Source organism: Neopsephotus bourkii, unplaced genomic scaffold (assembly GCF_033783945.1).
Source record: "Neopsephotus bourkii isolate Nb327-2 ecotype Australia unplaced genomic scaffold, CSIRO-AGI_Nbou_v1 NB_1749, whole genome shotgun sequence".
Classification (NCBI taxonomy): Eukaryota; Metazoa; Chordata; class Aves; order Psittaciformes; family Psittacidae; genus Neopsephotus; species Neopsephotus bourkii.
In genome coordinates, this window is record NW_026902223.1 from 8,543,351 (window position 1) to 8,568,905 (window position 25,555).

A 25,555-nucleotide genomic window follows, 5' to 3' on the forward strand; every position below is an offset into this window, starting at 1 on the left:
GGCAGTGTTTGACACTTTAAGAAGTGCACTTGAAATATTTTGAATGCAAGCTCATAGCTGAAACCTGATCTATGTTACATGTGATCATACCACCTAGCCAATATGGTTCATAGCTTGGAACTTCAGGGGATAAAAGCCTTAATTCGAAATGGATCAAGAAATAGCTAGAGCAAGGGCAGGTTATAACCTTCTGAAGGAACTTTCTTGGTTGTGGCCTCCTTGCTTTCTCGTGGTTATTTAGTCTCTGAAGTGGTTTCCATGTACTGTGTATTGAAGCAGAATTACAAAGGGGTCCAGTTTTGGTGTGTTTGAAGCCTGGGAGCCATCCTACCTGGTAATAGGCCAGCTTAGGTCTCTGGATAATGATATTACCATATCTTTATTGATGCTTTAACCTTTACACTATTCAGAACAGTGTACCATGGAAAGGGTATGCTTTTGCTTGAGAGTTTTGCAAAGGAAGTAGGTTTAAAGGACTTTTTCCTCACTTGAGAAGAATTTATCTTTGGAAACTGATTGCAGGCTTCTTCAATGACTCAGGGACCCCAGGTGACACATAGGACCAGATGCACAAGGAGCTGTGAGACACCATATATATGAAGACATATTTATTAAAGAAAGAAATCAAGACATTTTGTATAGCCCAAAACCTCCAGTTAACTGGCTTCAACCATGCACTGAAACTTGCCTAGCTCTGAATTACTACTGCTAATAACAGGTCAAATAAAACTTGAAAATCAGTTTAAGGCAAAGCTTTTGGTGAGTAGGTGAGGGACTAATAATAATACCTGATTGATGCGAAACATGACACAGGGACTTGCATAAAATCCTTGAGGGTAGCACTGTTCATTCAACACTCACAGGATAGGAACACGTTGTCCGCATTTAGTCTTTCATCCAATAAAGCAGGACACCAAGGTGTAAATGAGCTGTGTATATGAATGAATTTATTAATTATATATATAGCTTTACTCATTACTGATGTGCAGCTGCAGGCAGAGTATGATGTGACTTCTGCTTGGCAGTTATGAACAACTCTGAACTATGAAAGATTAAAAGTGAGCTGGAACAGAATGCGCAAGGGACACAGAGGCTGCTCAGACAGACTTTAGAGATCAGTGGGTAAACTGAGCTCCATAAGGCTGGTCTAGTTTTGTTCAGATCTCCCATATGTGCTGCTTAGGAGGATGCGAGCAAAGCAACTTCTGGATCTTTGGGTCACTTCTAGAAGAGAAAACCGGTTATGTGCCTGGTATCTGTGTCTGCAGGGGAGTTTGTGTAATGGTTGGAATAGTTTTATCACCTTGTTGTGCAAATTTTAAGTAGGCATGTGTTTCATTTTGTCTGACTGCGAACAGGTCTCAGGCAGAGTCTGTCATGTTCCCTATGATAAGCTTTATAGCAACCTGTAATCTCATTTGAACAGTGGAATGAAAGGCCTGAGCGGGGAAATCACACACCATGGGGATGAAACAGGTGTGTGTATGAGTATTACTGGCTTTCTCAGGAGAATTTGAGCAGTCCTACAGAGTTGCATCAGTTCTCAGTTACTTGCTAAACATCAAACTTTTATATTTGCAGAACACTTTAATGATGTGGAAGTGAAGAGGGCTCCATTTTGCTGTTTTATCGGTGGGATGCTAATACATGCCTGCTATCATTATCAAAGTAACTGCATTTCATCTTGATGCCACTTAAGGCCTGGAGAACCCCAAGACAGGATTATGGTCAAAGCTCAGACAGGATGAAAGCAAAGAAATAAGGTCTTGCATCTATAGACCCATTTCCAAGTCAATGTGTTGATGGAGTGGCTGTTTCTAAGGAACAGTAATCTGTCTATGACCAGTACCTAAGTTTCAAACCCGGCCAAATAGTGAGGGATAAGACTGTGCACAAAAAGCTATAGCAAATACATGGTACAGTGCTGAGAAGCTGCCACAGCTGCTTGTAAACCTGCTGAGGGTTTTTTCACTGAAGACTTTTTGGCACCTTCATAGTACTTCTTCCTTCTTTGGTCTAAACTTAGAGCCCAGACTAGAAGGGGAGGAGGGAGGAAATCAACACACTTTGCTGGCAGTCACTAGAGTTGCCTTTTTTAATGTGAGGCAACTAAGAACTGGCTTCAGATATTCTTGGCTTCCTCATGCCTTTTATAAACTATGGGATATGGTGGAATTCTGTCTCCAGCTTTGTGGCACAAAGGATTAATGCGTTTGAAACAGTACATAAAGCTGTCAGGGTGCAGCGTAAGCTCATAACAGTTTGTGATGATTTACAGGCTCTCAGGTAGCTAGGGAACAGCTGGACTGAGCCAACAGCAGAACTGTGTAGAGCTGGTTGCTGAGTGGCAAACTCCATGTCACTGATGAAATACTTTGTCTTTACAGGCCGGGTTTCCTTTTTCACTTCTGGATCTGAGAACCTTCATCGGGTGGAGAAGGTTCACTGGGGCACTCGCTATGCCATCACCATCTCCTTCACTTGCAACCCAGACCATGGCATTGGGGATCCAGTCTTGACGTAATCCCTCTGGGGATGGAACATGAGGTCAAATGGAATGAGAGAAGCCCTGCAAGAGGAGAGGAAAAAGGGACATTACATCTCTTGTAACCTCACATTCAATTAGGTTTTCCCAGCTGCACTAATACATTGTAATACACTTTGTTTTCACATGTCCATTCTCATAGCTATGGCAAACTGTGCCTTAAAGATCATCTTAGATTTGGTGCATTCTGAAGATGGTTTGTCTTCATGTCCTGAAGGCAAAGGCTACGAAGAAGTGGGCTCTTTATTTTTAATTTTTGAATTCTCCATTTAAAGGGTAGAAAACAATCTTCTAGACCATGTCTTGACATGACTCCCATGCTGCTATTTATTTAGTCTCTTCAGTTGCTAAGGTGACTGTAGGAAGCTTGAGCCAAGTTAACAGAGCAAGAGGGGTGTTATTCTTTTGAATGTACCTTCTGCTGATGAATGTGTTCTCCTTAGCATGGGCATTAGTGGGGGATACACCTGTGCTCTGGCTACTGGGACTTATTTGAACTCTTTTATTCCATTACTATAAATATTATTCTGCTGCAAACAGGGACTAATTAATACTAAGTCTGCAGCACAGTTCTCTGGTTGGCCAGAAAGCCTGTTGCTTTTGGATGACAAATGCTTTGTGCTAGGGAATGTCACTGCGACAGATCCTTTTGATCAGGATGCAGCATTCACAATGCATTGCAATTTTGGGGGGTCTTAATGAAAATGATCAGCCTTTGGTTGGAAGCTTGGTGTTGGGATTATTAAAAGGACCACATAACTCTGTACACGAAATAGCTGTTCAAAAGGAGAGCTGGGCAGAGGTAATCAGACAGTCCTGTGGATTTGTGTCAGCATTCATCATTACAGAATTGCCACATAGGGCAGCAGGGCCTGGATGGGGCAGAGCTCAGAAAAGAACTAGTTCTGGTGTGGTTTGCCATAAGCCCTTTCTGACCTCATTGGACTCAATCCTGTAAACCCTGCCTTGCTGCCTGGGAGGCTGGATAACAAAACCATGTGAACCCGTGGGACTGTGGCATGGTGGGGCCTGAGGGAAACTGATGTCCACCTACCCCTTAAATTCATAGAGGCTCAAGCTGGAGCTTGACTGTAAAACATTTTGAATGCATGTATTCATTGGGCCTAAGTGTAATCTGAAGACCAAGTTGAAGGAAATTCAGGTGTTAGTTGTTGACACAACTACAGACCTTGTGTTGTGAAATACTGTGGTTTCTCTTGTCCAAAGCAATGTTTTATCCATTTCAGAAGGTCTCTCAGTAGCTCTTTTTGGACTTCTCTTTTTCAGTTTAGTACAGATTTTTTTCCTGTTAACTAGGACCATTAGCCTGTGGTTTTCCTTGAATAATAAATTACAAGGACTTCAGAGACGAGAGGATGATTGCATTGGAGTACAGATAAAGTAACAAACAGATGTGTAATCTTGTGAACTACCTTGCTTTCTTATTACAAGCAAAGATTGTGCAGCGCAGCACATTGATAAGTAAATGGTAGGAAAACCTAACTTTGTCTCAGTGGAGTTCTGAAGTGGAGCTGTTGATTGGTTTCATTAATAGTCTCTATCATTTCTGTGAAACAACTTGAAAATCTGTGCTTTGCTTAATTTCTTTTATGCATACAGTTTTCTCTTTTTTAATCTACCTTTTCATGAAAATAGTAAATATTGGGGGGATTACACTGAAGACCAGTATGAGGAGGGATGATGACAGGACACTTGGACTTGTTCTCTTGGGAGTGTTCTCATTTGGTACACCAGCAAGATCAGACTGCTGTAATTTCATTTCTTTGTTCTCAAACCTGAAAAAGGCTTCCTTGTCTGTGCTGATGAGGAATAATTGTTAAAATAGCTGGATGATGGAAATAATAAAGGATATTGGGTTCCATATCTAAATACTTGTTTCAAAGCCTGTTAATTCCAAGAAATTTGCATAACACCCAAGTTGTAAGTCTTATGTGAAGGCAGACCAAGAGCACCATGAGTTAAAACTCAATTCCTAATGTTACCTTGAGATTTAGATACAGATAAGTACCTGAAAGCACTGGAATATTCAGATTAAGGGACCTATGTGCATTTAGGTTGGGATTCTCCAGGTCTGATGTTCCAAGACTTACTTCACTGTGCATCCTACTCTGCAACACTGTCACAGAAATTGCTTTGCCATGTGTTAGTTACTGCTGTCTGTCATGTGGGGTTTGGGTTGCACTAAATGAAGATGGCACTTTTGGAGATGCCCTCCATAAACTCACACAGCAATCATGTTAGACCATGGGGGAAATGTCAGCTAACCTCCTGGCTTGTCATCTTCTGAAGACCCTGTCTGTTGCAATGTCTCTCAGACACGGTGCATCTCTTGCTATGTATTGGCTGACATTCAGAAATCAAATCAAGTTAATATTTGTCTTTTGGAGTGTTTAAGCTTCAGTGATGTGTTCAATATGATGACTAAACCTGTCAGATACAATCTGTGGGAGAACTTGTGTGCTGTACCTGTGAAGAGAATTCTTTTGAAGGAGGCATCAAAACTCAAGATGCTGTATGTTTTAGTACCAACTGGGATTCCTTTGTGCTTGAAGCTTCAATATCTGGACTCCTAAAAGCAGTACCTAGCTCCATGAAGAAATTAAACAGCAAATGAGGAAGCACAGTGCAGTCAAAGCCTCCAGCAGGAGAACAGTAATTGCAGAAAGGCTGATGATCCTGGGGCAGAGTGGAATTTGCAGAATTCAATGATCAAGCTTGGTTTAATTGACTGTAGTCAAATACCCTGGGTAACTTTTGATTAAGGGTGCCTCTTCTAAGTTCTTGACAGATAATTCTGCATCTGGAATACTTTAATTTCTGTGGCTCTCAGCCAGGTTCAGCCTGCCGGTGGCTACTGGGAAATGCAGTGCTCTGCTTCTTAGAGCCCTGATTCTGCTGAGGTCAGGATCTGTTCTGTTAAACCAGTGTAAATCTGATGCCAAGCTGCTGCAGACAGGTGCTCTTAATTGAACACACAGAGACAGCAGGATTTGCCTTGATGTTTCCCAGTTGTGTGAGACCCTTTGTAAAGAGAAAGGAGTGCGTGTTCAGTGTGAACCGGGGCAAAGTCCTGACATTAAATTTACAGCCTTGTACCTGAAAGCGTACTTGTTACAAGGATGTGGGAATGGTGATTTGTATTTTGAAAGAAAACCTTTGGTGCTGAAAGGCAAAGCCTGCTTGAGAGACGTCGAAGAGTGAAATGGAAAGTACAGAAGTAAGCCAGAGTTTGAATCCATACTAAGAGGGAGTGAAGCTTCCTGAGGGCTTCTGAGAAATGGTGAGATTTCTGAAACTATCTTACCATTCAAAGCTTTGGGGGAATATTGGGAACCTCTGTAAAATGAACAGGTATGTGGTCAGATGAGGTCTGTAGTGTAAAGCAGCCTCAGTCCTCGACAGGGTAGTCTTCAAGGCTGTAGCACATAATGATGTGCACGTTAAAGTGTAGTGGAAATGTCACTGATAATGACTATGCTGTCAAGAAAATCTGGTTTAGTTTCTGCTGTTGGAATTCTTAGTACATTTGAACTTCCTTATAGGTTTCCTTTCCCTAGTAAATAATGACGACTGTTTTTAACAGAGTTCCTCACATTCCTTCTACCTCTAGATATCCTTACGCAGTGTTTACAAGTGGGGTGGATCTCTCTGATACGTTCACGTGTAGCCTTGTCCAATGTTTTTCTCTTGTCTGGGCTTATTCTAGGAATAAGCCCAGGAACTGCTGCTGGAGGTCAGGGCTCCTTGGAGGGGAAGGGAAATACAAGAGGCCACACTCCTCCCTTTCCCTCCCCCAAGCAGAAAAGAAATCAATCCCAACTCCTGTCTCCTCATTGAGTCTCTTGTGTGGAAATCCAAGCAAACATTCCAAGAGTGGCTGGAGAGTTCTTTCTTTTCTGAACTACAGATGGCTCTGGCATGCATGGAGTGGTTTAGTCATTCAGAAAGGCAGTCTTCTTGGGAAATCAGGCTAGGACAGCTGTTGTAAAGTGCTGGGTAATTCTCTGGTGAGTGCATGATGCTGCCTGTACAATACCATGCAGAACTAGAGCATACTCTGCCTTATCTCTGTGTTTGAAAACCTTAGGAAGCTGAAAGCTAATTTTACATCCTGTTTGCTGAAACCTGCTACTCAGCTCTTTTAATGATCATCAATTTATGCCTAAAGTATCTGTGTAGGCATTTTTTAATCTTCCATGTGAGTGCTGGAGGCTTGTACTGAAGCTTTTCAGGATGGATTGTCCAAAGAAAATAACTGTCCTGTCTCCAAAGTGTACATCTATCTTTCATTATCCTTCATCTCCCCTCAAACCACTTATTTAATCACTCGATTCTGTCCCAGCACGTATAATCTTTACCTGTAGCATATATTGAATAGGGTATGTAAGCCCAGTGCATTATTTATTCATAGGCTGGCTGGAACAGAAAAGGAGTGAGCTTTTCCTTTTTGCCCATGAGGTGTATTAATCTTTAAGAAGAATTTCTAACAGTGCTGGGACTGTCAAATGTTGATCAACTTTTGAGATTTTTTTCTTCAGCATTCATTTTTTCCAAATATTCTTTATTTTGATCCTTTACAGGCATTGTCCATATTTGAAACCAACACCTTTTATTTCAGAGAGACTTCTTTCCATCTTGCCTGATTTCTCATACAGTTGAAATAACAACAAGGTAGGGATCAGTGCTGCCTGCTGTTGAGCATTCTTGCCTTTCATGATGCCTTGTGCATGGTGAGCACTGAATTTTGAAACAGGTCCTAGAGAAACTTACTTTCTTCTTTTGTTCTTTGTCAGTGACTGTTTTGTAGTGATGGTAGAACTGCTCCTTTGTGAACCCTCATTGACTTCAATGGGATGTTGCACATGCAGATCAGGCTACATCACAACAAGAAATGCTTTGCTTGGTTAGGTCTTACTGTGCAATCAATAAAGCAGCCTGGAAGTACCATCTTGTTTGGTTTTGTAAACTCTAGATGCATCCAAACAAAGCAAAACCCTCAAAATACTTAGATTTACAGCTGGATAATCTTGAGGCTGCCCAAGCAATCTGGACAGATTGAGTCTATGAGCTGCCAGGTCAGATATATTGTTAATAATGAACTTCACCAAGACCTTCACTGGAGACTTCAAGCTGATGACTTGGTGTAGATGCACTGAAGGAGTATGTACCTGAAACCATAGTGCCTCTTCTTGAAGGAAACAGTTTATTTGTAGAGAAAAGCTGAGATTTATGGAGCATTCCTGTTACTCGCTTCTGGAAATTTCTTGGAATAGGCCTCCAGTGTTCAGAAAGTTCATTTTAGAAACTGATATCCTTCCCATTCTTTTGTTAACTCCACCACCACTTAAAGCCAACGAGGGCACTAAGGCATGATTTTTCTGGACAGACACCTTGAGAATTTGTCTCTTCCTTGTTCCTCAGTTTCTACAATTGCATTAAGCTGTATGTGCAGGTGCCTGCACACTTTGCTGCTGACTGCACTGAAAAATACCTTCATGTTTCCTTTGGAGACTGCTTTTCAGTGCCTGGGTAAGGCCCCTGGGAGGATTAACCCCTCAGAGGTGACCTCCTCAGCATCAGGCTCAGCAGCCAGACCATAAAATCCAGAGGGAATAAACAACAGCAGTTCCTAATGGAGTCATTTTGCCTGTGTTGGCTCTGGATGCTGGTTTCTTCCATTCCCTCTAGCAGGCAAATATTTCTGATTTATGTTACTGATCTACCTATGTTCTGGAAGTGCTCTCTGCATATTAGGGCTTTAAATATGATTCACTGAATAACCCCATAGAAAAAGGCCACATTTTGCCAGGTGATGCAAAACTTCAAAGCTGCTGTAAAACCAGACAAACTCTAAGCCCATTTAGTCCTTACATTTCTCAGCACAAAGTAAGTGAGAAAAGGGATCTTGTGCTTGTATTATTCCTACTTCACTATGGCAGTTCTGTGGGCAAAATAAAACGTGTTTTTCTCATTTGTCCCTTTATTTTAAAGGGAGATAGGAATTAGTTAGGGATTCCTTTCCACAGGGAGGAATGTGATCAAAATGAACTGTCATTTACTAGTATGAAAAAATAAATACAAGAAAAGTCAGTCAAGCAGAGGGGTAAGCTAAGTTTAAGATGGTGTTAGGCAGCTAAAGGAGCCTTCTCCCACACTGCAACATCTCTATCAACATTGAGCTGATGCTTTTCCCCCTCTTCACTCTGCTTTATTGTTTCATTAGAAGGTCAGGCACACAACTGGTAGCTGTGAGTTTTTAGGCAGCAAAGCTCTTGCTGTTAAAACCCTTCAGAGAGCTTTCAGTGGGACCTCTTCCTTGGTACCGTTTAGTGTCCATATTCTGTTTGAATTAATGGTGAATGTTGAGTATGCTGAAACAAGCCGTGCTGCATCCATCCCTTTTAAAAATGGTAAATTAATCTTTCTTCTGCATCTATCTTGTGTATCAACTGGGCCTTTTCTAGGTGATGGTGTCCTCTGTGTGTGGCACCTATTGTACCTTTTCTGGCACTAGGTGGACTCTAGTCCTATAAATAAGAAACAATCCAAGAAGACTCAATCTGTAAATATACAAATCTATACAGAATTTTATCCCTTGGCAAAAGAAAAGAAGAGAGTTTGAAAAATTAGGACTTTCTTGAACCCTAAAAAGAGCAAAGTTTCATTCATTTTGTGACCCTTTAGTTGAGGAGTAGGGGATGTGTACCTGCTCCTTGGTACTCAACACTGAGATTCTACTCTGCTTTTTCACGTTTGCACAGTCTCTACATCTAGTCCTGTCCCTGCTTTTTCCCTTTCTATTTTTTGAGACCTTCATCCATTCAGACCACATGCAGGAAGGGAGAATCTCATTCCTCTGCCTCAGCACAGGCAGGGAATAAATGCATGTGGATTTCTCAGGAAGGCTGTTCTCATCTCGAAGCGTGCCCACCTGAAAGCACATGGCTCGGGAGGTGATGAAGGGACTGACTCATGTCACATTTATTAGTGCCAAGAGCCTTGAAGTCTTCCATCTTCACAGCTGACTGCTCACTGCCTTTGAGCCTTTTCATCACTACAGCTGGGACTTGATACCTCTTGACTTTGTTTTCTAAACGCTTTCAGCACCTCCAGTTGGTTTGTGAGTCACTGAAAGCCAGCGTGCTGCAGAAATGATCACTTTCAATACAAGTTCAACACGTTTCCACTCTGGAGCTAAGATTTTTATCTAGGCTTAGGAGCAGGCCATTAAAACTTATCCTCTTCTAATCATTCTCCTTAAATTAAATACTTCAGCCATACGGCATGCACGGAAGGGCAGGAATCAAAAGCCTTTCCATAGCTGAACTGTACAGGGAGATACTTTTGAGATGTTCGGGTCTAAATTAATTACTCTGTGCTGTGGTCAGCCCAGCTTTGTGGGTTGCAGCATCCTGAGCAGGGCAGGGGCAAAGGGGTTTGAGAGTAGCTGTGCTGTTCAGCTGACTCCTCTGGAGTGGGGAGTGTCATAGGACTGTAATTGTGTGGACGCTTGTAAGTCTTATATATTGAAGTTATGAAGATGGCAAGGGTCATGGGGAGCAGTAATATCCTCTTATTAGGCTATTTGGCTGAATTGAGCTTTAAAGCCTTGGTTTGAATTAATGGAGTAAGTGGATCAATTACCTTAAATCTCATTGTCTGCCTCTCCCCTGCTCATCAGCTGAACAGGGTTATTGAACCTCACTTTTCTTTCTTTCTAGTTGTGGATGGATGTGCAAGGGATGGGTATGCAGCAGGGAGGAAGACTCAGCTTGGATATTAACCTGCCTCCTGAGGCTGCAGTCACTCCTTCCTCTAGACATCCATAGCTATTTCCTAGGCACTGGTGAGGGCTCATTCCTGGTATGGAGGAGGCAAAGGTGGGAGCAGGACTAGGATATTGCAAAATGCTTTAGATGAATAGGATTTTAGTTCTCTATTAGTGATGGCATGCTTGATGAATGCATTCTGAGTACTCCAGCCGCACCAGACTGGATCACTTAAGAGATAAGTATTTTCCAGTTGTGTTCCAAGCCTTGAAGGGGAGGACAGCATGTGTACATCTAAGTCAGCTTTATTCATGAAGCAAGCCAGGGGTTCAGGTTTGTGTCAGTGTGACAAGTAAATCTGTCTCTAAATTAGCTGCCTTGACACTAAGAAATACTATTTTGTTGGGAAGAATACAGGTGTGGAAATAATGCCTGACTAAATGAGCTTATCTAATCTCAGTCTGCTTCCAGAGTACTAGCCTGACAATACTGAAGGTAGTTCTTTTTCAAGATAATAGCCAAGAATGCTTCCTAACCACATGAGGATTTACTATTTCTCAACAGCTGAAAAGCTGAAACTAATCTGAAATATGGGAACTTCATAAAACTGAGCATTTTGCAATATTGGTGTATTGTGATTAAAAGCCAAGCTCTGCATTGGCACAGGCTTAAATCAGCCCTCGGCATTTTTATGAGTGACTTAGATGAAAATTGCTATTCTCTGTATTTCTGCAAAATAAGTTTTAGATTGTTATTACGGGACCTGAGTTGACTGCAGACCTTTTCTAGGCTTAATCCTCCTTAGGGACTGCTCCTGTTCATGTCTGATCACGGGGGAAGGTTTCTGCCTGCCTGCAGGCATCTCCCATACCCCGAAGGAGCTCCCCAGCAGCAAGGGTGTCAGCTCAGCTGCATGATCCTTCCAGGAGACAGTTTCTCTAAACAGTGGAGATGGTGTTTATCCCTGGGCCAAGGGCTCCCATCAATTTGTCCAGTTTATGCTGGGAGGAGGCAGTAAAACTGATGCTTATAAGAATTCCGACTGCACACACTCCTGTGTAGGAAGCCAAGAAAACCCTTTTGGCCCTTGGCTCTGCTCACAGTGGGTGGTAGAGACCACCCCAGGAGGAGGTTAAGGATATGGTAAGGGCTGGATGGTGTGATTGGGCTGTCAAGTCCAAAGTGCAGTCAGCAGCTGGGATGAGGAGGACACATCTGGAGACTCTAAGGAGGTGGTGGCAGCAGGAACGACTCTATGGGGGAGTGGGAAATAATACTTGGGCTTTTATGTAGAGCTCAGCAAGACATTACAGGTGATGGGAAGGGCGAGACCTCCTGCAGCTGAAGAGGTGCTGAAAAGTAGCAAATGCTAAATCTGGGTAATGGTGAGTGCTGAACAGCAAGGTCTGACATCCCAAATGACACTTGATGGGGATTGATACCTCGCAGGTACATGTAGTGGGGAAAGGTAAAGCTACCTGATGGCCCAGTGACAACAGCAGAGTATGGGATCCCTTCACAAGAAGAGACTGAAATAGTTTTTTAGAGACATTTAACTTCCTATTGAGGGTTGAGATCAGTTTGCTGCAGTTTCATCACTGCCCTAGAAGTGAAAGTGGACACAGACACAGACATTAACCTTCCAGGACATCATATATATAATGCTGATGAAGCTAAGGGGGCAAATGAAGCAAAGTCACTTGCCTGGTTTAAGGCAGCTACTGCATAGAGGGACTATTTGGTTTGCTAAAGTAGATGTCTCAGACTTACTCATTTAGAAAAAAATACTGAGAAGGAAGGGAATATTCCAGAACACTTCTTTGGTTGAAATCAGAGGAGCCCTTGAAGATGGGCCTCTGTGGGTAAAAATAAAGAGTATTTAAAATCTAGGATCCCACCACGAGCTTCCTCATCTCCTCAGCCCAGGCTCGGAGTGGATGAGCGCCATTGATTTGGAGCAGTTTGGAGACCCAGTGGAGAGCAGTCAGTTAGTTATCATTCGAGATCATTTATTCTGCCCATGTGAGAGTTACAAGGCTTGGATTCCATTGTGTTCAACAGTTTCCTAAGCACAGGTAACTGCAGCAATGATGTGGCTTCGTGCTGCTGCAAGGACCCTGTCAAGGCTGTCAGGTTTTAAAATCAACCTGCTTTGACAGCTCTTCTGTTTTGCAGAGTTTGCTTACAAAAACTGTTTAAAAATTATGTTCCTTTTTTGCAGCACTGACATGAAAAGCAGCACACAAGAAGTTCATGGGTGCCTTTGTAAAAGACTGGTGTGTCCCAGACACGAGAGCTCTGGCTTATCCTAATATGCTGATATTCTAATAATTCCTAATTCTAATGTCTTCCTAACAGAAAAAAATGTTTGCTTTGTTCTGAAGCATGTTGTGGAGGATGAGCTTCAGCACAGATTCTTCATCCTCTTTACTTTGTGTGTACCACAGGCAGGACTGGAGGCTCTAAACATGTTCACTTCGAGGTCCAAAGGGGATAATTCGGTCAGCTGGCACATCCTGGTGAACACTTGTTTCAGCATGGGAGTCAACTGCAGGTGTTCAGAAAGGAGGGGAAAAAGGAAAAGCAAAGCCTTGAAACCCTTGCACAGCCAAATCCCATGGGTGTATCTGCAGAAGTAGTTACACCTGACTGACACTGGGCATGAAGAATATAATGTGTTAAATTAATCTAGGGCAAAGGATGAAATCACTTAAAGAAGCCCAAAGGAAAATAATTATTTAAAATCTATTAGCTCATTGTTTAAAATGAAGCTGTACTCAGCTTGAGTGAAATGATACCTCCCGTTTGAGTCCTTCCCTCAAAACTCTCCCCAAAAGTGCTCAAGTAAAACGCCTTCAGTTACAAGCCTGACTGGATTCACATGCAGATACTGCACGTTCTTGGTGCACCAGTGAAGATGTGACTATAAGCTGTAAATGCTTTTTTGTCCTGAGCACCGCCTTGCAGACTCCCCAGAGCCTCCGGGAGTTAGTCCAGGCTCCAGAAAGCATCCTCTGGGTGATAAACTTGCTTCCCAAGCCTTAAATTATCACAAACCTCAAACGGAAGAAGCATGTGCCCAGCAACTCTGTTAGATCAGCAGCAACAGAGAAATGACCAGGGCTCAGAAGCTTTCCTCCTGCTGACACTTCCTGGGCTCTATTAAATGCTCATACTTTGCTATTCTGTCTGTAATGCCATTTTTTGAATCAGATGAGAATTTGGTCCCCAAAGTGCCTGTGGACTTACAGGGAAGTTGGTTTTAATTAAACATCTCGCTGGAGACTGGTGGCAGCTTCAGAGGGCTCTTAATGCCTATGAGGCCAAGTGTGGAAGGGTCAGAGCTATTGGGGAATAAGGACCAAACCCACGACAGCACAAGGTGAAGAGTGAGTGCCATCTTGATGTCTGAAGTCCAAGACTGAAGAGAAAGCAATTCCTGCTTCCCAGGCAGTGTGGGTAAGCAGAGGCTTTCAAATCCAGCAAAGGAGAGCACTGTTTTGGAAGGCTAAATTTAGCAGTGATCAAAGGAGCTCTTAATTAACCAAATACTCCCCTGCCTTCCAAAATGATTCAATAACTGAACAGTTACAATGAGCTCAGCAAGTAATTACCATCCATTGTAGGCTCTGCCCTTGCCAACTGCAGCCTCGGAAACCACCAGCTGTTCATGTGCTGGGAAATGAAGTCCATGAAGGGTGAGTCAAGTAACTGAAAGCTGAACAGGAAAAACCCCACAGCTTCAGAGGCAGTGTAAGGAAAACTGCTCCCTTGTGCTGAGCCATTAGGTGTGTGGTCCCTTCACCGCTGAAGATCCATCCTAAAATTGTTAGTGTGAATTGAAGTACTGTTTTCATGGGTGCTCTGGCAAAAGATATAAAGGTTCCTGATGGTTATTCTGCTTCACAAGGCTTTACAAAGCCTGCCTGGGGGCTAATGTGTATCTCTGAAGAGGGAAGCTGCTGCCTTACTCACTGACCAGAAAGGAGAAAACTGAAGGTAGAGTCCAAATGCTCTAAGAACACAAGTCTTAAAGGTATTTCTAGCTGCAGTGGGGTAAAAGTTGTTGGGTTGTGAATTCAGCTGTTTATTGGTCTGAATGGTATTTTAAACAAGAATAAGCTCAAGTGCATTGAAGTTTTTCACCCAAGATTTTACCAACAGGTTTGAAGATGTCATTTCACAAGTGCTGCTTTGCAAGGCCTGTACCTGTATTGGTTTATTTGCCTGGGGTGGATAGTGAAGCTGATGGGACAAGAAATAATTATTTTTGGCTTGATTAGAAAAATGGCTTAATCCTTTAAACCCACAAGACTGCAAAACCAGATGTACCAACCTAAATGAGGGGACAGAGGAGGTTGAGGCTGGAGCAACAGTAAAGCTTGCCAAATTATTCTCCTGGCTATGCAAACATAACTTCTGTAATGTAGTTGAAGGATTTGCTTATAGCAATCACCCTTGCAGAAGCACGCCTGATTGCTGATTGGGTTCTGGAAATCAATAGGGACTTTTGCCTTCCTTGCAGACAGCCTGAAATTAGAGATTTGAAATTAAAGAGGTAGGAAATTTCCCCAATGCCTCGCAACTCTCAGTGGAGTATTAAGAGTCTGACAGGTGGTAGTTTTAGCTATGGAGCAAATTGAGGGTGGAAGCAGAGTCCCTGGGGGAGGCTGCAACTTGTTGCTGAGAAGGAAATGTAACTCAAAGGACAGAACATGCAAAGACAGAACAAGAAATCATGAGATTAAAGTAAGAACACCAAAGATAAAAACATGCTAAAACCAACCACGTTTCTACTGAACAAATAACCTAAACGGTCACATCTGATCCATGATCTTTCTGTTGAACATCTCTTCAGTGTGGGCAGGAGAGTCTGTCTATGGCAGGCAATGGGAATGCACATTGTTAAGGCAGGTCCTGGAATGAAGTCTGTAATTACACATAGACCCTCCACAGACTGAGCTTGAATAGCACACAGCTCCAAGATAAACATTTACTGAAGAATGTGTTAGAAGTTAAAAATGCCTGTTAAGGTGATGCTCTGAGATGTAAGCTAATGTGCTCTTGCCAATGAGTTTCTCTGTTTCTTTCTGTGGCCATCAGAAGGGCAGAGGCACTCTGCTCCTGACTGCTCCATGCTGCCTCTGTAATTCCTCACCCTGCATCATGAGAGCCTAGTGCTTGTAGTGGAGTTCAGAGCCTCCCACACTGGGTTTGCTTGTGAGCACAATGAATAGGGCAAGAAGGGAGGAGGACTGCAAGGAAATGAAGCTGGGAGTTGGCTGCACCTTGAACGGGGCACGTGGTTGTCACATCAACCACTGGTTCTGCACCAGGATCAAGCCAGGAGGTGAGATTTCAACACACTGCTAAGTGTCTGGCACTGCCTGCTCTGGAGCCCCCTTGGATGCCTATCTCATCCCTGTCCTATTTTCATGCCAGGTGTAAAGCCTTGTTACCAGAGGCAGCATGATGGTGATGTAGTATTGCCATCCTGAGCCTCCTCTCAGCCTAAAGCAATTTCTCCATGCTCTCATTAAGATGGATGAATAAATCAGTATGACACATTAACTATTTTGCTTTCTTCTCCCCACACCCGAGGCCCCTCTCCCATGGGCCCTGCTGGGACTGAACAGGAGGCATAGAGTCGGGAGGACACATTTTCCCAAAGCTGTGAAGTTACAGGTTTAAAGGTTTTTCTTGTCTTTTATTGGACTAAACCCAAGACTTCTTACAGGTTTGAGGATTGTTTTTTCTTCTGAGTACAAGAGATAGATACTGAATACCCAGAACACACAGTGCCTCTTACAGAAAACATTTACTTTATATGGATAGAGGTAAAAGATCAAATGATGCTCCAGCAATGTCCCCAGTCCCTCCACTATGGTTGCCCCCATTTAAACCAGAGTTTTTCCCCTACCCCTGGGCACTAAACACTGTGGGGTTTCACTTTCTCATCCTGCTTAGAAGAAGCTGCTGCAAAGGTCAAGGAGGCGCTTTGAAGTTTGAGACGTGTTTGCCATAATAAACTTGCCTTTGTATTAAACCAACCAAACAAATGAAAACAGCCAGGCAAAGTTAGGGGGTTGCTATTTCCTCTGGTTCTGTTGTTGAGAATTACTTGTGCTGTGCCTCAGGCGGAGGTTCCTCGACAGATTTAATCATTCTAAAAAGATGCCAACAACAAAATGTCAGGGAAGCTCTGCTGTGTTCAGCAATCACTGATGAGCGTTAGGGATAGTTCTTTCTGTTCAGTCTCCTCTGCACCACAATCCTGCTGGCAGTGCCCCCAACCCATAATCTGGGGAAGAAGAAGAGGCCCCCAGGAGGTAAAGAAGAAAGATTTTGCTTTCCTACTGTATCTCCTGATATCATTTTCTCACGCAAGGAGGGGGATTTAAAGAGGGTACGGATGCGTTAAAATGATGCTTTTATCAGGAGGTTCATTTCAGCTGTGTTCCCAGTGAAGCCAGCTGAGCACAGCTGCCACTGCTGTGGGGTAAGTGATTATCTTTGCCATTAATTAGAAACCAGGCAACTGCCATTAATCAAAAATGGAGACATTCTTGTACACTCACGTTTCCTCTGTTTGATCATTAATAGCTAACCTGAAGCCTAAGTTATCCCTACAAGTAGGCCTTTCTCCTTCTGCACCTCTAGCACCTCTCATCCAAGGATCTCAGACCATTGCACACACATCAGTGCCATTTTAAAACTCTTGTGCATGTGATGGGAATGGTGTTGCTGTTTTCTAGGCACTGAGTGAACAGTGACACAGGAATAAATGAGTTCTCCAGGGTCACAGTGTAAGTTAGCAGTGATTTTCTATGAGAAGCCAGGACTTCTGGCCTCTCCTGGTTTAAACTAATCTCTCTCTTCAGCTCTGATGGCGAGTGCTATCTCAATAGGCATCTCCAGCATCAACTCCATTAGAAATTTCTGGATTTTATTAGCTCTCTTGCTCTTAGCCTGTCTGGGTTACTTATCAACAGCACTAGTGCTCTGGGGATGAATGGCCTCTAAATCCCCACCAGCAGAGGATGTGAAGAAAGAGATAAATATATACACTTGGATGGGATCAGATAACTGCTGCTACTGCGAGGCATGATACAGGTAAGTGCTGTGGACTCCTGTGTGCTCCTGCTACTGCTCCTTAATCTGAACATTGTCCAGGGTCAGAAAGGTGCTTTCAGAATGTGGGGATTAGAGGTAACTCGGGCTCCAGCTGATTTTAGAGTAATGCCATTCCCATTCCCCCTTCTACAGCATTAACTGAAAGAAAATAAGAAATCTGTTACAAAGAAAAAGCAGAAACTCCATTTAACTCTAGGGTTACAGGGATAGTTGGGAGCTGCCAGCCCATGCTCCCTGAAGGGAGGATGCTGCACGACTCAGCACCAGAGCTGGTACTGCCCACTGCTATGCACAGCTTATCTGGTGCGACCTGCATGTCCCCGGAGGTTTAGGTGTCCTTCCTCTACATGTGTCTTCAAGAGTGTCGCTGTCTCTCCCCTTTTAGCATTACTACATTAATTTACTGTCTTCATTCTTCTGGATTTGAAATTCAGTGGAGCCTGAGAAGTCACTGCTATGAAGTGCCTTTTCCTGGGAGGCTGCTTGCAAGAGACAGTGCTGTGCTTCTCAAATGTCAAGCTGATATTTAAAAACATAAAAGGCATAGAATTGGTGTGAAGTTGATGGATGTCCCCGGTGAGGTTTGCAGGGGTGCATATATGAAGTGGTAACTGTCTCCAAAAGGCTGTGTTTATAGACACACCACATTTAGCCTTAGGAATCTCCCTTGCTTTGTTTGGATGAAATCATGTTTGGCTTCAGCTAAGAAGTCAGGAGCTGAATTCAAGATCCTAAGGGGAATGCACAAGGAAAGGCTAACAATGCAGAGAGACACTGGCCTAAACAAGCTGAAACAAATTGAGCAGATTTTACTTCTCCAGCATTAACACCACTCTGGGTTTAGAACTGTATCCTCTGCCAAGCACTGTTACAGGCTGTTATTGCTGGGTGTTTGATTTTGCACAAGCTTATTTCTTACTTTCCCTCCAGGTATCTTGATGGAGGGGTTGGGGTGAGACCTTCTGCAAGTTCAGCCTTCTCTAGTAATTTCAGCAAATGCTTCCTAACTCTTCACCTTGTTTCTCATTGCAGAAGCATTCCTAGTGTTTACAAAAACCATTTCATTTCAATTAGAAATTGAGAGAACCAGAAAAATAGAGCCCAAATGCCAGGAGGATTCTTTGGGATTGTTTTCCCCCTTTCCTCTTTTAATTGTCTTGGATGGGGAAAAAAGGGAAAATATTACAGCAGGGGTTTTTTTGCTTTGGTATATCCCATTGGGGAACCTGTTTTGAGGGGGACAAGACAGCTCTAGCTGGGATCACAGATCACAAAGCTCAATTCTGACTATACAGAACCTGCTGAGATGACGTTAGTCTCCCCCAAAGGTTATAAATCCCACACTAGAAACTCGGTGTGGGCAGAAAGCTGGATTGTTGAGCAGAAATATTTACATTTAGAAGACCCTTTAAATGTATGTCCCTTTTTTAATATACCTCAATCACTTCTTTCAGTGCTGGGTCTCTGACAGAGCCTTGTGGCATCCTAAAGGTTTGGCTGAGCAAGCTGGCAGCGAGCTTCTCCATCAGCTCTCACAAAACCCAGCCTGGGCTATCCACCCCCCCAGTACTTTGCTACCAACTGGCACATCCTTTCTGCCCGGTGTGTTTTAGATACATTCCCAAACAAGGGCAAAAAAGCTTATATAATGATAATAACAATAACTTTAAAGGCTACTTGTATCCTGTGAAGCTGCAGCTATGATTTTGAAGTTAAAGCAATATATTTCTTATAAGCCACGGCAATTAACTCTGTGTCTCTCCTATTCCCTAGAAAAACTTGAAACTAACAGCAACAACCAATATTATAAGGCAAAAAACCCCCGCAGCTAGGCTAAGCTGTATTTAGTCACCAGCTCTGGGTGTTTCTGTGGGTGCTGGCAGTGTGGATGCTGCGCAAAATGACAGGAATAAAGTTAGTTTGGGTTCAGCATGGAAAGAAAACGTGGGAGAGGGAAGTTAGCACTTGGGAGTGAGCTTTCTCTTGAAAACAGGCTTTTGCCTTTCAGAGGTTGTAGTAATGTTATACTTCAACGCTATTAAGTGCTATTCTATAGTCAGGTTGGGCCCTGATTGTGTGGAACTGCTATGTTACAAAACCTAAAATAGAAAGCCAGTTTTCCTCCCCAGACCTCAGGATGGAAGCTTGCTGCTGCCACCAGAGGGACTCAGGAATACAACGGTTGGAGCCGAGCATCCCCGAACCAGCCAAAATTCCCAGCAAAGGCATCTGACCTTTTGGGGCTGTCTTGAGGACTTCTCAGGTGCTGTGTTATCTGCTCCCATGGCTGGGGTAAGAGGTCTATGCACTTTCTTCTCTCATCATGCTAATGGAATAGATCATGAATTTACTCATCCTGCCTGTTCTCCTTGGTTAATGCAACTGGGCAGCAAGATGTGAGTTTTGTAGTGCACAAGGTACAAAATGCTCCTAAAATCACCCCTTTTTCACTGGCTACCCTGGTATTCAATCACGCACCAAAAATGACAGCTGGAATAGGAGTTACAATATTAAGGATTTGCTTGCACTCGTGATTATATTGTAATGTTGGGCTTTTGAGCATTTGTTGCAAATTTGGTTTTAAAAAGTGGGGAGAAAGATGATTAAAAAATGGTGGGGCTTAAGGTGAAGTCTGCAAAAATTCAGTCAGGTTCAAATGCGTTCTCCTGTGTCTGGTGAAAACATCCATTCACGCTTGTCCTCCAAAGGACTGGTGTTCTCTTTTCAAATGAAAGTGGAAAAGTTACCACTGCTGCAGCAGATACTACCTTAGATTAAAGGAAACAAAGAGCGCTCAGGATGAAGCTGCATTTCTTTCACAGTCTGAGTTGCCTTTTTCTCTTTTCTTAATCATAAACCCCTCAACCCTCAGGGGTGCTGGAAAAGATTATCCAGTGATTAAACTGATCTCTTTCTTGTAAAGCACATGCGGAGTTTTGAAGTTACAAGCATTATGAACCACAGGATTACAGTGATCTGGGTATGATAAATGATCCTAGGGTACATACAGCTTGAATTCTTGGAAAGTAGAAGAATAGAACCATAGAGTAGTTTGGGTTGGAAGGGACCTTAAAGCTCAGCTCCTTCCACCTTCCTGCCATGGGCAGGGACACCTTCCACTAGACCAGGTAATAGCCAAAGTAACATTATTTACAATGAAATCCACACATTTTGCTCAGTTACAGCCTGACAGATTTTCCTGTTGTTACTTCAGCCCTCTGGCCTGGGATGCTTTGGATTTACCGTAAGTGACAAGACATGTGGAGTATGTGAAGTCCCATCTGGTTGTGTGTCTGTCTCAATTTTCCTACACTTCTGTGGCCTCTGTGCTTGAGGAGACAAGATGTGGTTTTAATCTCATTATTTTGGGAGTTTACTTATCCTTTTTAGTGTTGGGGACAGGTAAAACCTCTCCCTCACACAGGAAATAGCTGCTTTACAGCAGTTTTGCATGGCCTGGACACAAGGAGATGTACTTATGCATACTGAATCCAACCAAACCAACACCCTCCCCAAAATACTCTGGGTGAGCAGCAGCAATACTCCCCATTACAGGTGACTGGAGAGGACGCTGTGCTCTAGAAAGGCCACAGCAGTCCCCTTCCAAAGCCACCTAATTTGTTTGATGTAAATTAATTTGGGTTTGTTGCTAAAGGAAGACACAAGGTCTGTGTCCTCATCTCCAAAACATGAGCACACCAAGAAGAGTCAAGTTTTGCCCCATTACAGACAACAGGAGCTCAGTTAAAACATCTGCTCCTGCAGGATATTTATGGAGTGGGTCAAACCTACTGACTTTTGGCAGTTTAACTGGTCTGATGGGACAATAAGAGGGATGTTGTTTATGTAATTCTTATTTTAAATAGAGCTCTGATCCCCAGGAGTATGAGTGGCTCCTGAGGAGTCGTGTTTGTGAAGGTCTGCACCATGTCATTCTCCACAGGCTGCTGAAGAGCCATCATTCATTACACACAGCAGCATCTTCTGCTTGCTGGCCAGTTAATTAGGCTCTCCTCTGCCCAGCTTCTTTGGGGGTATGGTCAAATTTCCTGTTCTCTCACCATAGTAACCCTGTAGGATAGGAGAGAGGATCAGTGCTCAGACAGGACTAGGATGCAGCACATACTGGCTGAAAAAACTTATAAGTGACAAATACCTAACATTTTGCCTTTCATCTGGATGCTCCTCCATCAACCCTTTGATGTTTAATGTTCTGATGATGTGGCATGGAAAGCACATCCCCTGCACACTGTTTGTGACGCTGAGCAGGGTAGCAGAATCACTTCTGGGGGCTGATGTCTTGGGAAGCGTATCCCAAATCAAATCCTTCTGTTTGCTTATACCCAACTTAGGATACAAGTATAGATCTCACCTGCTCTGCATTTTTGCGCCTTTTTTCCTAAGCATGACCTGTTTTCTGCTTCCTCTTCTTACTAATAACTATGTTTTTTATTAAAGCAGAAAGTGTATTCCCTAATACTCTTTTTGATACACATACAGCTCTTTCATCATTTGCTTCCCCTTCCATACCTGTTAACAGATACATGATATGCTTTGCAGCTATTTCATATATGGTAATCATCCATGCTACAGCAGCCTTGTAACACTGTGGTGGCTATGTGGGCTTCCAAGGACCTTTCCGGGGCCTTGGCCTGAGCAATGGAACTCAAGACAAATCAGCACTGTATCAGGGCAGGATGCACATCAGGGTGGGGTTTTCTTTCTATAGGCATAAGGAAATACAATTTTCTCTCCCAGAGGTGGGCAAATGGCATGTGTGACCTGGAAGGGCTGCAGCCAGGATGTCTCTCCAGCCTCACCATCACGCTTCCCAAGAGCAGGATGGCACAGCACACCTCACAGATGACGCACGTGCTCCAACCTTCCCACGCCACCTTTTGAGTTAAGTCTTATCTTTGTTATTCTTATATGGGAGTGACTTCCAGCCTCAAAAATGGGAAGCAAAGGAAAAGTAACAATGACTTCAGAATCCATAATTAAAAAATGAATTAGTTCCTGAAAAGTTATTCCTAAAAACTGTTGAAGCCTGAGTTCCCTGCCAATTCCCAGCATGAACTGTGTGTTAGTCCCCCTCTTTCACATAAGGAAATGGGCTCCATTAGGCCTATTTATTCTTCTCAGCTTGGTAGTCCACACAATGCTGGAACATGACAAAGTGGTCACCAGTGTTTCAAAGACAGTCCCATGATCACAAGTAATACGAGCAAGGTGAGTTGCTTATTCCCCTCTCCCCAAAACACACCCCAACAGCTGCATCTAGAAGAAGAATGCCTGACTCCTGGCACAGGAACTTGTGTCCCTGGTCTTCATCCAACATGTGCCCTGAAGGCTTTATTTTTCCGCTGTTAGTTGAGTGCATAAAATCCAGCATATTGCTGGGCTGTGTTCTCTGCTCCCAATCCCAGGCTGTGCTGTTGGCACTTTGTGTCTCTGCTTTAGCACAAACATATCCTGAAGTTTGGTGTGTGACACAAGAGGATCACCCAAGGACACAGGAACACATGAATACTGCAGAGCTGGAATGGGACTCCTCTAAAGCACGCAGGGGTTGGAGTACGCCGTAAGAAAGTGGAAATGACTGTTCCTTAAGCAATTGCCAGTAGTCCCTGGGTATCAGTAGCTGCCAACAATGGTTTATGCAACTCATATCATGCTTCACCTACCCCCAGAGCCTGTCCCTGAACATGAAAGAGGAATACTGAACACAACTTCATCCTTAACGTGCATGAGCTCTGCAGAGAACAACTGGGAACAGCAGCCTCTCCCTGGGTAAATACACCACCCAGCCTGGGGGGAGAGCCCATGCAAGGGGAACCCTGATGATGGTCCAGTTTTTAATCAGCCTTTATTTTATCAGCTGAGGTTTACAATTGTTTAGATGCTTTACAGTATCTCCAGTATCTGGTGAGGGTTTTCTATGGGGAGAAAATGAGCAGAATACATTGAGGCAAAATGTTTCTGATCAAATGTCATGAATAAATTTATCCCTTTTATGATGACTCCCATGATACAGGATTCAGACAATTTTCTTTGAGCCTCAGGTCTTTGAGTGATAGGATTATAAGGCATTTTTCTTTCTTTTCATGGCAAATTTTCAGTTTTTCAAGCCCCGTTGTACTGTTAAGGAAGGGACCAACTTAAAGAAAATCGGTGGCAAATTCAAATCACCTTAGGCAGAAACCTTAAAAAAAGTACAAGGCTTTTCTGTTTTCTTTTAATGTAATCCTGTGGTTTCTGAGAGCTTACCTTGTGGGTTTTGAATGCTTGGAGTTTGAAGTAGTGCTGCAATGAGTTTTAAAATAGAGACTTTAAGCTCGATGAAACTGTAGTGCAGTATAAAGTAATAGGAAAAGGAGCTTAAAGGTCTCTTTACACAATCAAAAACCAGGTAATGGCAATAGGGCAAACCCAAGGCTTGCAGCTAAATTAAGCAATGCCAGGACAATTTCAGACCTTTGCAGATCTGACCCAGCTGTAGCTCAAAGATAGCACTGAGAAACCATGCAAGAGGAAGGGTGTGCAGAGCTGGAGTTGGGCAAAACTCAGCAAAGCGTGGAAAGAGTCTGTGACAGAACCCAACAAAGTATCCACCTCATCTTCTGCACCCAAAACCAAAGTCCTGGGTGGTTGCTGGCTCCCGACAGGACCCCCCTTACATCCCTAAGCCAGATGGAAATTTGGATGCATCTCATAGTACTTGGGTTCACACAACTTCTTGCACCTAACCGAAGTGACTGCCAGAAATGAGGTTTTAGGACCCTTCAGGACCAAGGGGTCCCAAAGCCCTACCTTGGCCAGACGCTGTGCTGGTCCTGGTGTCTCTGAAGCACCTTCTCTTCCTCACTTGTCCTTCAGCGTTGCCATGCCCAGGGCCTCCGAGCTGTAGTCGTACTGGTTGCTGGAGGACATGGACCGTCCCCAGGAGCACTGCAGGTTGGAGCCCCTTTTGCGGAAGGAGGATGTGAACCTGTAGAAGTTGCGGTGCCTGTTGCGCAGGTACTCCCGGTAGTTTTTGGTGAGCAGAGTGTAGAGGAAGGGGTTGATGCAGCTGTTGCTGTAGGTCAGGCAGGTCACCAGGTAATTAATGCACTTTTGGGTTTGGGTGGTGAGCTGGAGGGAGCTGCTGTAGAGTCGCACCAGCTGCCAGATCCAAAATGGCAGGAAACAGGCCCAGAAGACCAGCACGATGCTGAAAATCATGATAAGGACCTTCTGTCGGGGGGATCTCTTGCTCTTCTCTTTGTGGGGAGGGTTCTTCTGGGACTCTAGGTAGGTCCTGGCCAGGCGCGTGTAGAGGAATCCAATGATGATTCCTGGGGCCATGATGCTAGTGCTGAAGAGCACTGTCAGGTAGGTCCTGTAGGCATCCACGCTCCAGGTAGGTGCACACATCCTCTTCACCTTGCCCTCTGCCTTTCCCCCCTCAGTCAGGGTGACCATCAGCATCATGGGCAGAGTCAGGAGCAGTGAGACCGACCAGACAGCCCCTGCTGTGACCTTCCGGTAGCCCCGTGACCTCTTCAGTGTGTCCAGGGGCCGGGTGACGGCCAGGTAGCGCTCGGTGCACATCAGAGTCAGGGTGAAGATGCTGGCGTGCATGGTGAGCAGGTCCAGGCTGAGCAGGATGCGGCACCCCAGGTCCCCGAAGTACCAGTCCTGAGCCAGGTAGGTGCAGACGATGAAGGGGATAGTGGAGAGGTAGAGCAGGTCGGCCAGGGCCAGGCTGACGATGGAGCTGTACATGGGGGCGGCGCAGCGCGCCGAGTGGCACATCACCACCAGCGTGTACACGTTGCCGGCCACGCCGGCCACGTACATCACCGACAGCACCGTCCCGAAGGCCGAGGGGATGAGCAGGGGGCCGCTCCCGGGGCCGCCGCCGCCCGCCGAGGAGTTGCCCCCCGCCGCCGCCGTCCCGTTGGGCTCCATGGGCGGCGGCGGCGGCCCCGTCAGCCTCGCACCAGCCCCGGAGCTCCCAGCCCCGGCGGCGGCCGCTCCGCCCCCCGCGGGAGGTAGGGCGGTACCGGGCTGCCCCACGGGGAAGGGCCGCCCCCCGCCCCGCCGG

The 25,555-nt window shown here is 44.3% G+C and overlaps 2 protein-coding genes across 4 annotated transcripts in view; one reads left to right on the top strand and one right to left on the bottom strand.

The window, feature by feature from the left end:
* The window catches only part of OGFOD3 (2-oxoglutarate and iron dependent oxygenase domain containing 3), a 38,124-nt gene extending 35,600 nt beyond the window's left edge, over window positions 1–2,524 (top strand). For all 3 annotated transcript variants that reach the window (XM_061377062.1, XM_061377063.1, XM_061377061.1), the window contains one exon: window positions 2,388–2,524. In XM_061377062.1, the coding sequence (XP_061233046.1) occupies window positions 2,388–2,524 (137 nt within the window). The remainder of the gene's footprint in view (window positions 1–2,387) is intronic.
* Window positions 594–25,460, bottom strand: LOC133225049 (urotensin-2 receptor-like). Its single transcript, XM_061377060.1, has 2 exons — window positions 24,280–25,460; window positions 594–2,569 (listed from the first exon to the last, which is right to left on the bottom strand). The coding sequence occupies exon 1, from the start codon at window positions 25,417–25,419 to the stop codon at window positions 24,331–24,333; it is 1,089 nt and encodes a 362-aa protein (XP_061233044.1). The 5' UTR covers window positions 25,420–25,460; the 3' UTR covers window positions 594–2,569; window positions 24,280–24,330.
* Window positions 25,461–25,555: the final 95 nt, after the last annotated feature.